Genomic DNA, 16,039 nt, shown 5'->3' on the forward strand with positions numbered 1-16,039 from the left:
GCCCTTCTGCTTAGCCCATATAGTTTGTTAGTCCCGTGAATTTGTGTGTCTGACCCTGGTCTGATCATTCGCTCTTGTATTTGGTTCCGATTCTCGCCTAGCCCCTTTGCTTTGTTTGCTGACTGGATTCCATGTTTAACCACGCTCTCAACTCTTAAAGAGAAAATGGTTAAACAGTGAAACAGTGCTCTGGTTAAGTTGGTGTGTTCCCAGCTGGATTACAAATCCTTCCATCGGGACACTTGTTATTTTTCCTTTATTATTTTTGAAGGTACTCTGGTGCGAGTTTTAGCTGCTGGGGGTACGCTATTCAGACTTTTGGTTTAAGACTGCAGACTAAATTGTCCAAAGATCAGCGTTCAAAGCTGCCCCGTGCCCAGTACTGTTCGAAGACCAGCCAGCTTTCAGTTAGGGGCCGGAGTTACTGGTTGGTTTGCAGTACATTTCCCTGACCCATTCCCCACTCATTTTCCTTATAATTCATCCTGTCACGGTCTGACCCTAGACCAGGTTGTAACAGAATCATATTTAAAAAGTGAAAGCTGCGAAATGTGAACATTAGGAATAGACATCTCATTGTTTTGAGCAAGCCTGATTGAATTGAAGCCTGTGATATTCTGTCTAAAAAGTTAAAGACAAAAAAAATAAATAAATAAAACTGGAATTTAATATTTAATGTTTGCTCATCATGCAAGAACCACTAACAAAAAGGACTTTGTCATTGACTTTTGACTTTTTATTGTACACAAAATGCCAAATTTGGAATATTAGCCATTGATGGAAGATCAGTTCTTTGCACAGGATCAGAAGGAAGACTCATTTATGAGCATTAAGTTTTTCCTTCAGGGTTTGCTCAGCAGCTCCGGAAAAAGAATCAATCTGGAACAGAAAAAGGATGACTTGGGTCAACAAAATAAACCCGCATTCAATAAAAATAAATGATGGCATGTATATGAAAAGGGACTATTCTGATACAATGCATGTATAGAAATTACAGTATTTTACATTGCTGGGGACAGGACAGATCTTTGCCGAATCAAAAAAAAAGAAAAATTTGATTCAGACAACCAATTCAGAACTACTGAAACAGAATAAGCGAGACAGACAACATATTAAAGTAACATAGCCAGCGTATTTCACTAAAACATTACGCAAAAGGTGCACAACCAATTGGGTGCTAATCATACCTTTTCTCCTTTTCTGTAGAAGTGGAATGTTGGCATGCACTCAATGCTGCAGGAGGCAGCAACATCCTGGAGAAAATGAGAGCAGAAACACTGTAAATTAGCCAATAAAACAACCAATAACTTAAGTCTTCTCTTCATGCATCAGTTTACCAAACCTCACAAAAATAGACACATTAAAAATGCATAAGAATGAACTCTCATGAAACAATATTTACTGTTCAACAGCTCAGAGTCAAGTGAGGAAACTGGGTTCTTCTCATCTCTATTTGTAGGAACATAGTGAAGTCGCATATGAATAAGCACCCGTTCTGTGCTGAAAGCACTTTCATGATGTACAAGGATGACAGGAAAAAATATGTTGGAAAGAGCAGCATCCCGCTGCAGGACCATGGCCTACATTTTCCTCTCTTTCAGACCACATAAGCACAAGAATCTAGACAGGTGTGCCCAAAGTGGAAAGCCAAATGCCAAAAGGTTGACTGTAGGAACTCGTCAAGTCCTGTGAATGGCTTGTCATTATAGCACAATTTTTGGACCAAGGTCTCCCTTAAAATATGCGAAGCCATTCAGCACTGCAGCAGCTCACCAGATCAACAGGCCACATCATGTAACCACAAAAACCTGCTCATGTCCATCAGAACAAAGGCCTCAAAGCACCATCATCTCAGCCTGGTCCAGCACCAAAACCCAAAGGACGAACCAAATAACAGCTGACCCACATTCCACATTATACACAGGCTATAAATGGGCTTTAAGTTACCAATGCTGTTAACAAACTGAAATGTGATGTAGGAGAAGGGGGTGGGGTTTGGTAAGTCAATGAAGCTTTTATGGTGAGAGTGGTAAATGTATCCGGGGCTTACCAAATGGCTGAAGCTACATAGATTAAGGGGTTCCCTGGTGTCCAGCAGGTAAAATTCCCCAATTGGCTCTATCAACCTTGACACCTAAACATCCCCTAGTTTAATTAGCTCAATAATTTCCTCCCTCTACAGCTCAGCTAATGTATGATGAGTGGCCTAATACAAAATGGCTGCCGAACCTCATCCAGGTGGGTGCTACACAGTGAGGTTATTGAATTTCACTCACTGTGAGAACATGAACAGTACTATATAAACAAAATCTATTAGTATTGTTACTAAGAATCGACATGCAAAAAGGCCAGCCTGGTAAACAGTACTTCAGGCAGAAGTAGTATTGTACCCCAGTGAACAACATGGACCAACTGAAGTGAACACTAATATAACAATTCATTATATTTATTTATATACCATCATCTTTATATTTTTATAGCAAGTAAGTACAGTTTCCCCTTACTTGAGCTTCGTCCACATCCACCTTCAGAAACACAACGTTCTGGTACTCTGGGTTCTCCGAGAGTGCCTGCAGAAAGTGAGGTACGTGATCAAAAGGAAGGTCAGTTTTCCCGCACTTAGAGTTCAGACCATTATACAGTGAGGAAAAGCTAACATGCCGAAAGCACAATCAGCCGCGTCACACTGCTCTGGATGGGTGCCAATATCAGTGCAGTTATTCCTCATCTTTCAGCACGTCAGTGCTTCGAATGACATAGTTTAATTGAATTTTGGCCAAATCCATCATAAATTTGGTGTTTTAGTAGCAGAAGAGGCAGAGACAGCATCTCTAATTCTCATCATTACTGTTCTTCCTCTAGGTGTACTTGGAGACAGGGCCTACAGAGTTCCCCATTTCCCTCTGTCAGTGAACTGAATAACTCATTGGGAGACTGTGACCATATGTAAAATGGAGACGGGATTTTTGGAATATGGGAGGCAGAACATTTTCCTTTTAATTAATTTGCTGTTGATTGCCAATTTATGAAAAAATAAGTTCACAGCCTACCCTGTTAACAGCTCACCAGGTAACTGCTGCAGAATGCAGTTACATAAACTGTCCTGTACATATTGGTCAATGTATGTCCTGTAGCACTGTTACATGGAATGACATTCTGAAGAAAACACTCACTTTGAATTTAGGACCGATCACTTGACAGGGCCCGCACCATGTAGCGGTGAAGTCCACCACAACCAGCTTATCACCCGCATCCTTCAAGGCTTTTTGAAATTCCCCCTTCAAAGGAAAACGAAGAAAAAGGTTTGTTTTGTTCACAAGCACACTCCAGTTCTCCACCTTAAGTCTCTTGCTAGCAAGGTAACTACAACGCACAGGAGACTGATAATATACAAAAAACAACCGTTAAAAAACTGAATTGAACACTCGATGCGAACGAACTAAATACACTATTTAATGGTATAACTGTGTAAAATGCCACTGAAGTACAAACAGGCAAACCAGCATATGATTTCTGAGGTAGCCAACTAACCCGAAGTGAAGTTTGTAAAGCAGATGTGCATCATACAAGAATGGGCAAATGGTTTGGATTTGTTCAACTCTTCAACCTCCCCAGACACCCCCACGTCACTCCCCTGCTCACTACCCTCCACTGGCTGCCTGTTATAGCTCGCATCAAATTTAAAACATTGGTCCTAGCATACCAGGCAGTCAAGGGATCAGCCCCAGCATACCTCCACAAGATATTCAAACCCTACATGCCAGCCAGATCCCTCCGTTCTGCTACCTTAGGACGCCTAGCACCTCCCCCTCTTCGCACCTGCACTTCCAGAACACGTCTCCTGTCTGTTCTGGCCCCACGATGGTGGAATGACCTCCCTGTGGAGGTCAGAACAGCTGAGAAACTGACCCATTTCAAACGACGACTGAAGACTCACCTCTTCAGGCTGCACCTCTCCCCATCCCTCCCTACCCCCCTGTAAATGACTGTAAGCTTAGGGTTGTAACTAGGCAGCTGTTTCGTAGGTGACTTAGGTGCATTAACTGTCTTAACTACTGCTTGTATTTTTTCCATAGATTGCGTTGTTGCCGTTCTCATTGTTAGTGTTAATCAGTTTAACCTTCAGGGTCCAAGTTGAACTATGCGGTTGTTCCCTGCACTTGGACCGGTACTTCTCTCTAGGGGTTTCGTCATACTTGTTCCTGGTTATGGTTATACACTTTGTTGTACGTCGCTCTGGATAAGAGCGTCTGCCAAATGCCTGTAATGTAATGTAATGTAACTCAGACTAACAAAACCGTTCGGTTTAACCCTTAACCCCGGTATTTAGGATAATTAAACTACCTTTGTGTGAAATGTATCCATCCAAACATATATGGGCATATGAGGACAAATTTATTAAATATTACCCTGTCCGAGTGCATGAAATGGGCCAATTCCGCAAGTCATCTCTCTTTCCACCAGCTAGCAAGCACTGTCTGTCTCTCACTACATCTTTTCTAGTGATGTGACGTTTGCGAACGATTCGGTTCTTTTAAACGGCTCTTTGGTACAAACGGAAGGAACCTAGTCGTGCTTGGTGGGAGCAAGCGGCCAAAACCAGACTTCGTTTTTGAAGCTCATTTCCTGGTCTTGTTGTTCCTGGTTGCTCACTAGCGCCACTACGGTTGGCTCCAGTATAGGTGTTTTCATATCCGGTTTCCATGTAAGTCTACGGTACAAATGCGGTCAAAATAAAGTCAATAAATTTTTCTCATGAGAACAAATAGTCACAATATGTGTGTTTTATTCGTCTTATGACTGTCCATGGGTCGATTTCATGATTTGTGTCATTTGGGCACTGTTATAATATTTGTTGTGGACCAATGAGGTACAGTTTGCGTCACTTCCTGATTACTGCGGAGGACTAAGCTACAGTAGGGGCTACAGTCTATGGTCACTGGGGTGGGCGGTGGCGCCTCTTGGCCTTGACATTGCGGCTCCGGCCACGGTCCACCTGTGTGAAGTCAGAAAATGCAGGCATCCCATTTCATAGTGATTTCATTATGGTGTGTGCTATTTACAGCTGCACTAAACGACCATAAAATAATCCTCCTCTTAAGTTTTTCGGTAGCCGAGTCATTTTTACTATTTCCTTTAGCCTACTTAACCAAATAATTAGTTGGCAGAAATCGTAATCAGCTTGCTATATTTGGTAGTCCAGTAGCCTATGCTAAAACAGTTCGCAACTTCGGCTACCAAGCCATTTGACTAGCTAGCTAACCTTAACCGGCAAACATTCAATCTGTCAGACGTGTTTGACGGCTTGTCAGTCGTGTACATTCCGTAAATGTCTACCCCGGTAGAGACATGTCTAGAGAGAAATTGAACAAAGGTGGTAATGAGAATTTTAAAAAAAAAACTATTTTTAATTATGTTACGTTCACTTCTCATGTCTTTTAAGACTGTACTATGGACAGATCAATGTCACGCATTTTGTTTTCTCAAAATCTGATAGTCTCACCATTGCATCAGGTGTGTATGAGAGAACAGGAAGTAATGCACATCTGAAATGACGAAAAATCACTGCACCATATTCAAATAAAACTCCAAACTGTCTATACAAACAAATATATGAATAAAATCCTATTGAAAAATTGACATAAAAGATGGCCATTTCTCATCAAAATTTAAAAGTCTGAAAATTTGACATTTAATTACGACAGAAGGGCTCCTGAAGTGGTCTACATCCTACCCCATTTCTGTGAAATTTTACTGTAGCAATTTTTAATAATCCCACTTCAAACTTTCTATGCAATCCAACAGACGCCAATAGGAAAATATGAAAGTTCGGATAAGAATTTCTCCCCAAATGTAAAAGTTCCGAAAATTCTGACACTTATTCCTGGCAGATGGGTTCCTGGCCTACATACTACCCAATTTCTGAGAAATTTTACTGTACCATTTTTAATAATCCCTCTTCAAACATTCAATGTAATCCAATGCAGGCTAATATAAAAAGAGTAAAATTGTGGATTGGAATTTCTCCTCAAATGAAAAAGGTCTCAAACTGTTGATACTTATTCATGATAGAAGGGGTCCTGTTCTACATCCTAGTCCAATTGCGTGCAGTTTTACTATAGCATTTTCAAATAATCCCACTACAGACTGTGTGTGCATGTCAATACAGCCATATTAAAAAAAGTGATCTTTTGGATTGCAATTTCTTCTGAAAATTTTAATGCCTCAAAATGTTGACATTTGATTATCATCAATGGTGTCCTGTATGTCTGCCCCTAACTGTGAAACTATTTCTGTGCTGTTTTCAAATAAACACACCGAATTTGAATATGGTGGTGATTTTTCGTCATTTCAGATGTGCATTACTTCCTGTTCTCTCGTTACTTCCTGTTCTCTCATACACACCTGATGCAATGGTGAGACTACCAGATTTTGAGGAGAAAACAAAATGCGTGACACTGATCTGTCCATAGTACAGTCCTAAAAGACATGTGAAGTGAACGTAACATAATTAAAAATAGTTTTTAAAAAAAAAATCTAATTACCACCTTTGTTCAATTTCTCTCTTGATCCGTATCTCTCTTTTAGAAGCATATTATAACCTTTGCAAATACGTAAGGAAGACCGCGAAACCGTCCAATCATATAACGCAACCGATTTAAGGTGGACGGAAATTTCGAATCAAGAGCTGCGAATCGGGAGCCAACTTCAGCGTCGTTTTACAGTCTCCTAACTCGGGGGCTGTCTTGTCACCTTAACATAGGCCTATTTTTTTTACATTCAAACTTTGGTGGACACTCACGTTTGATATCATACATACATAGGCTACATTTTAACGATTTGGGGCTTTGTTTCCAGGGGCTTTAAGTATCTACGTTTGAATCTGATCCAAATCTTATCCTATCATTATCCTAGTGATTATTACCGCGGATAAACCAAAGATTTTGATTTAAGACTGATAAACCCCCTAGCCCAAAAAAGTACGATGAGCCGTACTTTTGAACGGCTCTCGGAAATGAACGTTGCCATAAGATCTGGCTCCCTCCAAAGAGCCGTAATTCCCCATCACTAATATTCTTTTCGTATAATGTGACGTTATTTAGGCTACGTGTCTGGTATGGGCCGGGACCGGGCCCGGGCAGCGTACCCCGCCTTGCATGCGCATGTGCAGTACAAATCGGACAGCAAGCAAGTACGGTAAGAAGACATTTTACGACAACGTCACATGTCAGTTCATGTATCAAAATGCCAGAGACCTCCCGACTTTACTCACCTAATTTTATTTGCGTTCATATGAAATTTGCAAGTTGGAAAGTCACGTTTCGATACCTCTGGCAACACATGAATGCAACATTACTTAGGAATTACTCCGCATCGCTTACGTTTATGGTTAGCACAGCCCAGTCATGAAAAAGGTAGCCTACGGCATGCCGGCTACTCTACTCGCGAGCCAAATTACTAAATACTCAACATGAAGAGTCGTTTCAATGGGAAAATAGCAGAACTATTCAAACGTACTCCACATTTTAAAATATAATGCATTTACATTCTTAAATCGCATAAATTCACAAGAAAGCCGTGTCATTTGCTAGCTAGCTTAGTGTACAAAGTTGTGGCGCACAAGGCTACATTGTTCACCATCTAGCTGAGCATTAACATTTACCTTGCCATGTTGCGTGTTTGGCAGTGGTTTCAGCACATAGTTATAGGTTCAACTCTACTGACTTACAAATGTTAGCTAGTCATGGTGGGAGGGAGCAAGTCGGCCAGCCAGCTGCACATATTGAAGGACTTTGTCGCATTTCTCGCAAGCTGCGATTTCGGTTTCTTACCAGATCTTCGATTATAATGACCATTCTGATTATATGTAAATCCCCGTGAGGTCCGTGCGGGTTCTTTTTAGTCCGTGGCGGTAATGTCAAGGCGTGTTCCCGATGAATGCGCTATATAGCTCAGCGAAAACGCCCCATTCCTTAGACTAGTGCAGTAGGCTGTTCTATTCAAGTTAGCACGCCCACACTAGAGAACCAGGGGCGGTGTTCGAGTTTTCAAGCATGGCGGATTCAAAAAAGTGACTTGCATTTTAACTGGAAAATGTGTAGCCAGTCACATTCATGACACAATGCCTTTTTGCCGTCCGTTCTTCATTTCGACTTAAAATTTATAAGTCAAGTTAACAGGAAGTAAACCTTGAATTTTTGCAACATCATTTAGGTATTCATTGCTTACAAATTTGTTCTTTACAGTGTTGTCTTAAAAGAAAAGTGAAAGCAACGAAATGTGAAATTAGGCATATCTAAATTTATTGAGCCAACCTGATAAAATATCACAAGGTTCAAGTATAGAAGGTTCAATTAAGACAAAAAAAACACGAAGTTAACATTTAATTAATGCCAGCTTATCATGCATCATGCCAATAACTTTAAAAACAAATGGGAATGTCAATGTTCAAAGTGAACACAAGTGTTATTGTACACAGTGGAATTTCATTCAACAGCAAAGGGAAGACTCATTTAAGAGCATTCAGTTTCTCCTCCAGTTTTGTTGGGTTGCATCCAGAGAACTCATCAATCTGGAACAGAAAAGTTGGACATTTAAGGTTAAAGATTTGTAGGCTGATTTGGGCCAACAAAAAGAAGCACACTGCATAAAAGTATATCCACTCAGTGACCACTTTTATAAGTATCCATTTGGTGTACAGGGCAGGACCCACTTTTGCCTCCAGAACAGCCCAAATTCTTCATGGCATGGATTCAACAAAGTTTCTGCAATATTCCTTAGGGAATTCGGTCCATGCTGTCACAATAGCATCACGCAGTTCCTGCAGATTTTATGTTGCAAGCCTCCCGTTGCACCTCATTCCGAAGGTGCTCTATTGCAATGAGACCTGCGGACTCTTCAGGCCATTGCAGTAAACTGAATTCACTTTCATGCTTGTGAAACCAGTTTGTGATAATGCATGCTTTCTGACATTATCTTGCTAGAAGTTTCCATTTGAACAGAATGAGAGGGAGGCAGATGGCCAATATAAAATTAATATAGCGGTCATATTCCAATAAGACATTATGCAAAAGATCTTCAACTGAATGGGTGCTAATTGTACCTTTTTTCCATTTTTGTAGAAGTGGAATGTTGGCATGCACTTTATATCACAGAAGGTGGCAACATCCTGGAGAAAAAGAGGACAGAAACTGTAAATGACCCAATAAAACAACCAATAACTTCAGCCTTTTCTGCATGCATCAGTTTACCAAACCTCAAACAAAAATTGACACATTAGAATTCCCTCTCCTCATAAAACAATATTGACTGTTCTACTTCTCAGAATGAAATAAGGAAACTGGGTTCAGGTCATGGCTACACCCTGTAACCACAGAAACCTGCTTGTGCCATCACAACAAAGGCCACAAATCACTGTCATCTCAGCCTGATCCAGAACCAACACCCAAAGGATGAATCAAATAACAGCCTACCCACATTCCACTCCTAAATTAACCACTTAAAATATTTGTTTTAAGTTAGCAAGCTAGCCATGCAGCTGGTTTAATGAAGCTGTGTAGCTAAGTAGCCAGCCAGCTGTATGAATAAAAAGAGATGTAGTTGTAAGCTGAAGTAAACCTTGAATTTTTGCAACATAATTTAGGTATTCATTGCTTACAAATTTGTTCTTTACAGTGTTGTCTTAAAAGAAAAGTGAAAGCAACAAAATGTGAGGTTAGGCATATCTAAATTTGTTGAGCCAACCTGATAAAATATCACAAGGTTCAAGTATAGAAGGTTCAATTACATGTTTTTGTTAAAGAGTAACATTGACGGTCCAAGGTTTTATGGATTCTAGTCACACACACATATTTTCCTTTGTTTAAATATAAGCACATAATCATTGTTATTTATGCTGCAAAACACTTACTGCATATACACCAGAATTTCTATTACACTACCTAGTAATAGTTTAGCCATCAGTCATTAAACAATGTGGTGTTTGCATGTAAAATCATAGAAAATTCATTTAAGCATTTTCAAGCAAGCTATAGCTTCCGCATAAAACCGAGACAGCGACCACAAAGTGTTTTTTTACAACGTCCTTTTACCGGTGTATTAGAGTGTGCTGCAATTGGCTTCTTTGATCAGATTTTATCACTGGCAGATGCAGCTAAATGTCCAAGAGAAAATTATTGATTGCAAAACTGGAGTACTTGTGATGATGTAATCAGCAAGAAAAGGAGGAGAAGTAAAATGCAAAATAACCCAGGTTTGGGTCTTTATTGTGTGGGCGTGTGAAGTTGTTTGAAAATTGCGTGCGTTTACATGAGGGTAGAAGGTACATTTAAGCATTTATATAATTAAAAAAAAATTTTTTTTTAAGCAATCACACACAAAAACACAGTTAGATTTTTACCATTAACTGGCATCTAATTCCAGCAGCCATGCCACTTTATACTCTGGTCTTGCCAATCAGCCACAGCTAAGCAGGTGTGGGCTTGGTTAGTACGCGGATGGGGAAAAAAAATTCTTGCTGGAAGTGGGACTGGAGGACCAACAGGAGGAGTGGTCTTTCCTCCCAACAAGCACATGCACAGACGGGCACCAACATATGCTGAGGCATATGCCCTGAGACAGCAAAAGTGCCCAAATTTGGCACAAATTAATTAATAGATCTCATGTGCAGCAGTGGGAAATGATTGAAATAACATTCACAACTGTAGAAACAGTAACAAGTGCTTTGAGTGCTCCAGGACCCTGAAGTCCTGGCCACCTAAACATTACCCACTTTAATTAGCTCAGCTGACGTATGGCAAGCGGCCTAGTACAAAATGACTGCTGAACATCGCCCAGGTGGGTGCTACACAGTGGTGGTGTTTGAGGTGAGTTTCACCCCTTCAATGTGAAGCGCTCTGAGATCATGAAAAGCACTATATAAATAAAATCTATTAGTATTGTTATTAATAATCTACATGCAAAAGGCTCAGCCTGGAAAACAGTACAGTACAACAAGGATCAACTGGAGCGAACCATCATGGACTGCTTTATGAGGACGTAACAATAGTACTTCCTGTAAAAACAGGCAAGGGAGGCAAATAATAACAATGGTATCTGTATTTAGCACCTTTCAGACAAACAAGACCAGTTTTCCCTTACCTGAGCGTCATCCACATCCACCTTCAGAAACACAACATTCTTGTTCTCTGGATCCTCTGAGAATTTCTGTGGAAAGGGAGGTCAGAGTTTTCCCAACTTATTACAGAGTTCAGTCCATCATTCTGGGCAGAAACACTAACCTGCTTTTGGCCAAATCCACAATAAATTGGATGTTTTAGTGGCAGAAGAGGCTGAGACAGCAACTCTTATTCTCATCATTACTGTTCTTTCTCCAGGTGTAGTAGAGACAGGGCCTACAAAACCCCAATAACTTTAAGCTTATACATTGGCCCTTAAGGAGAAATTAGAATTAGAATTAGAAGACTGACAATGAATTCATTATGTGTATTCTGGAATGCTGGGTTTCAAATAATTTCATGTTCTCTAAATATTAGATCTCACTGACAGTCCATGAGCGTAGGAATGGGAGGCAGAGAATCTGAATAACTAGGCTTAACTGTTGTTTCATACACTAACAGACTTGCCAATTCATGTAGATAGCCTACTTGCTGCAGAGTCCTCTCTACAGAATTGAGTCCTCTAATGAAATATTAAAACATCATAGGGAACTTCACATTGAATCGCTGAGAGATGCAAGCTAGACAAATTAATTTGGCCTACTGTTAGGCCAATTTTATGAGAAACACACACAGATCACTAACAACACATTGGTGGCATCAACTGGTGAAAAAAATAATCAGCAACTAATGGGTGGTCTTAAACTTCAGGATCTGTTATAAAGAACAAACAAGCAGGTTTCGGATAAATACCAAATACAGAGAGGTTCTCAGCCTACTCAGTTAAAAGCTTGCTTGCCAACTGCTGCAGGGTGCAGTTGCACAGGCTTCCCTGAACATACTGGTCAATGCATTTCCTGTAGTATTATAATATGGATGACTTGCTGAAGAAAACACTCACTTTAAACTGAGGGGCAATGCTCTGACAGGGCCCACACCATGTTGCGGTGAAGTCCACCACAACCAGCTTATCACCTGCATCCTTCAAGGCCTGATCAAATGCGTCCTTCCAAGAGAAACAAAGAAAACCATTATTGTTCACATGCACACTTCACGGTTTTGAACTTGAGGTCTCTTGCTGGTAAAAGGATTTCATTAAAAATGGAATTTAGCCACAATTTTGTCAAGTGTCAGCTAGGAGAGATGTTCGTGCTGAAAGCAAAGCGTTCACCCATTTCAAGTGACCAAAAGTCTGTACTGGCGAGGCAATTGGCTCAGCTTTGTCAGGGGATGATAGGGGGTAAGCCAGCTAGCCCTGTCGATTTCATCGCTCTCTAGAAGCCACTCCTGGTCAGACCAGGCACCTGCGGATGCAACAAACTGAGGGCTCATTCCAATTGCTTATTTTCACAAATGATGTCCTGCTTTATTGGCATTGACACTTCTTTGGGCATCATGTTGAGAGAAAACAGCAAGAGCCATTAGAAAATAACCAACCGCCATTAAACAACAGAAGAAAAATAACAAGTTTGATGTAGCCTAACCAATCTGCACATCCAACCTTTTCGGAGCAACTGTTGAAACAAATGATATTCCTATTTTGCATATGTATAATCTCAGAAAATATCATATCTTGGAGGAGAAGTGGAGATCATAGCTGGCTAGCTAATGCCAGCACAACCACACTTCCAACAGTCACCCTCAAAATGTTTAGCTAATAGCACAAAGAACAATTAGGCTGAGGGGTCCGTTTTAAAGGTACAAAGCCAGATTATGTAAAATGTTTCTTTCTGTTAAAGAATTATAGAGGTTATGGTTTTTCTATAAAAATCTTTTAAAAACGTACCTCAGGAATGAAGACAAAATCTCTTAAACATTCTCTAACAGTGGTTACTTTTCAACCATGTTCCTGGAGTACCCGAGTATGCGAGTTTTTGTTCAAACCTTTATTTCAATTCTTGAAGGATCAGGAATTGTTCATGATTTTTATTAGAGACTTTTAAAGGTCTATGAGGGATGATTACACTCTCAGTTACGTATATAAGAAAGATATTCTTATTGGAAAGAATTCATTTTCCATATTAATTTAAGGACATTCAGCCAGTCAGGTCAATTTTTATACAACTAATGGTTTCACTTTATGTTATGTGACAGTATATGATTAATTTTGGGAGAGGTTACGTTTTGCATTGGTTAATCAACCAACAGATCAACAGCTGAAATCAATGAAGTCTTAAATGATGAATGTGGACATCTGGTCATTGATACTAAACCACATGGAAAATGAAGAGTTCAAAGACAAATAAAATGGTAATGAGCCAAACCAACATAGTGTTAAATTCCATTTAAAGAACATGCTTTCACCTTAATGAAACATGAGATAAGCTTGAAAAAGCTAAATTAAAAAACAACATACCCTGGGGTACTCCAGGATGGGCACTTGGGCACTTTGAACAGAGCTCTCCCACTCATGCTTTATACCCATACTCACCAACCACATTGTTAGTGCTGGAAGCATTCTTTAGTGACTTTGGTGCATGCTGATTCAATAGCATAGCATCATGCTGATTCAATAGCCATTCCTGCAGATTGTGACCACACATGCATGCTGCGAACCTCCCATTCTAGCTCATCCCAAAGGTACTCTATGGGATTGTTATCTGGGGAGTGTGCATGCGATTGCAATAGACTGAAGTCTCCGTTACATTCCTGGAACCAACTTGAGATGATGCGTGCTTTGAGACATATCACATTGACTGTGACCATAAAGGAATGTACATGGTCAGCAGCAATGTTTAGGTATGATGTGACATTCAAATGATGCTTGATATTATGGAGTCTAATATGTACCAGTAATACATTCCACACCCCATTACAACACCACCACCAGTCTGCACTGTTGACACAATGGATCCATGGATTTATGCTGTTTACACCGAATACTGACCCTATGATCTGCATATTACTGCAGAAATAAACACTAGTCAGACAAGAAAAATTTTTCCCAAACTTCAATCGTCAGGTTTCGGCTTAAAGCTTTGATGTGTTGTGCTTTCTGATGCTATTAATCACCTGCTATTTGAGCATTTGTGGCCTTTCTCTACGCTTGAACAAGTCTACTCATTCTTCTGTGACCTATCATTAACAAGGTGTTTTCGGCCCAATACTGACACTCACTGGATGTTATCTTTATCGCAACATTCATCGCAAAAATCTAGAGACTGTAATGCGTAAAAATCCGGGAAGACAACGGTCTCTGAGATGCTGAAACCACCACGTCTGGCACTAACTATAGTCAAAGTCGCTAAAATCACGCATTTTCCCATTCTAATGTTTGAACAAATGGTAGAACAAAAAATAAAACCTCTTCACTGTTTGAATGCTATCTATATTGAGTTTCAGCCACATGATTCATCGTTTGGAGGAGCATAACAAGCAAGTGTAACGTTACCTAATAAAGTGGCCAGTGAGTGTATATGTAGACGAAAGGCTTCTTTAAGTACCTTCCCTAAAATAACTCCGGAGTTACGATTTTACACTGCCACTGACGATGAGAAAATCAGTTTGGTGATTCAGGCGAAGTTAGCCAGCTACAGCAGAGTTAACGTCACCTAAATTATACGAGTCATAAAAAGGAACGAGCTAGCTACAAAAGCTCCAGCATGAAGAGTCGTTTCAATAACTATTAAAAACTATTTCACTTTTTAAAAACATAATGCCTTTCTATTGTTTTAAATTGTATACACTTTCAAGAAAGCTCGACGTCATTGGCTTGCTAGCTTCGAGAGTGAAGTCCTTTTGGCGCTCGGTCAACGGTTTAAACAAACGAACACGTGCTTACGCTGAGACGCGCAAGATAAAATCCCGTATTGGGACATAAAAACATTTCTCATTATTATGGCGACAATCGTACTAACTAGCCAGAGACCGCATCGAATGCTATAAAATGGCAACATTCCTTCTGTATTTGCTGGCAAGAGAACAGCTAACGTTAGCACTGGCTGCTACTTAATCAAGGCAGAAAACCAGCAGTGGATAGACTGTCAGCAAGTTGGTGCTTGCGCCTGCCTTGATCTCCCAGACAGCCGCTAGTTGCACAGCTACCCAGATAGCTACTCGGTTGTAGTCCTAATCAGACCTGCTGGCTAATAAACTGGTTTTACCAGAGACGATGACTAATTGTTTTATCTCCAGCTTACAACATAAAAAACAAGCTAGCCATGCTGGTAGGGAGCTAGTTGGCACGCCAGCTAACGGTGCACACATTAGAACAATAATGAACGGAGTCACATTTGACAGTGCCGCTGCCTTACAAGTTAGCTTGCTAATAATGCATTGCTGATAAACTGTCACTAATTTTGTACCAAGGTAGCGTTAATAATTTATTACAAGCTGTGATTTGTGTTTCTTACCTTATTTTCGATTTCAATGATCATTTTGAATTTATGTTGCCCTAAAACGATCTGGTTCACTTAGTCGCTGGCCGTGGCGCTGTGGTCAGTGCGCGTTCTCGACAAATGCGTTTATAGCGCGATGAGAAGCCCAGCCCCTCGGGCTAGGACGTAGTATTCCTGAGCAGCACGACCACAGCGAACCAAGCAAGGTCTTCTCCCGTTTACAGCTTTTACGGCTTGCTTCCATTCTAGAAAATGCGTCGTCAGTCTCAAACTTTAGACATCTTAATAAAGGATGTAAAAAGCTAATTGGCATTCTTAAAAATCTAAATGTGACTTGCAACCATGACGAAATGTTTTGCCCAGACAAATCAATGGCGAGTTTATATCTTATTTGTCCAACAGAATTTACGCTGGAGTGATTATAGATAAAATGCGTTGATTGGTTACGACTTTACTACAACTTTGTGTTACTTTGGACTTAAGAAATACTAGATAGTTCAATAGAACATATTAGAAAATCCAGTGGTTACTACTGATTCTAAAGAA

At 40.2% G+C, this 16,039-nt stretch overlaps 2 protein-coding genes across 2 annotated transcripts; both read right to left on the reverse strand.

Annotated features, from left to right (window-relative positions):
- Positions 1-714: 714 nt before the first annotated feature.
- LOC135259373 (thioredoxin-like) lies at positions 715-7,992 on the reverse strand. Its single transcript, XM_064343728.1, has 5 exons — positions 7,833-7,992; positions 3,174-3,278; positions 2,505-2,570; positions 1,188-1,253; positions 715-879 (listed from the first exon to the last, which is right to left on the reverse strand). Exons 1-5 carry the CDS (start codon positions 7,854-7,856, stop codon positions 817-819), a joined length of 324 nt encoding a protein of 107 aa, XP_064199798.1. The 5' UTR covers positions 7,857-7,992; the 3' UTR covers positions 715-816.
- A 289-nt stretch (positions 7,993-8,281) lies between these two features.
- Positions 8,282-15,720, reverse strand: LOC135259374 (thioredoxin-like). Its single transcript, XM_064343729.1, has 5 exons — positions 15,509-15,720; positions 12,058-12,162; positions 11,140-11,205; positions 9,104-9,169; positions 8,282-8,572 (listed from the first exon to the last, which is right to left on the reverse strand). Exons 1-5 carry the CDS (start codon positions 15,530-15,532, stop codon positions 8,510-8,512), a joined length of 324 nt encoding a protein of 107 aa, XP_064199799.1. The 5' UTR covers positions 15,533-15,720; the 3' UTR covers positions 8,282-8,509.
- Positions 15,721-16,039: the final 319 nt, after the last annotated feature.

This window comes from Anguilla rostrata, chromosome 7, assembly GCF_018555375.3.
Source record: "Anguilla rostrata isolate EN2019 chromosome 7, ASM1855537v3, whole genome shotgun sequence".
NCBI lineage: Eukaryota > Metazoa > Chordata > Actinopteri > Anguilliformes > Anguillidae > Anguilla > Anguilla rostrata.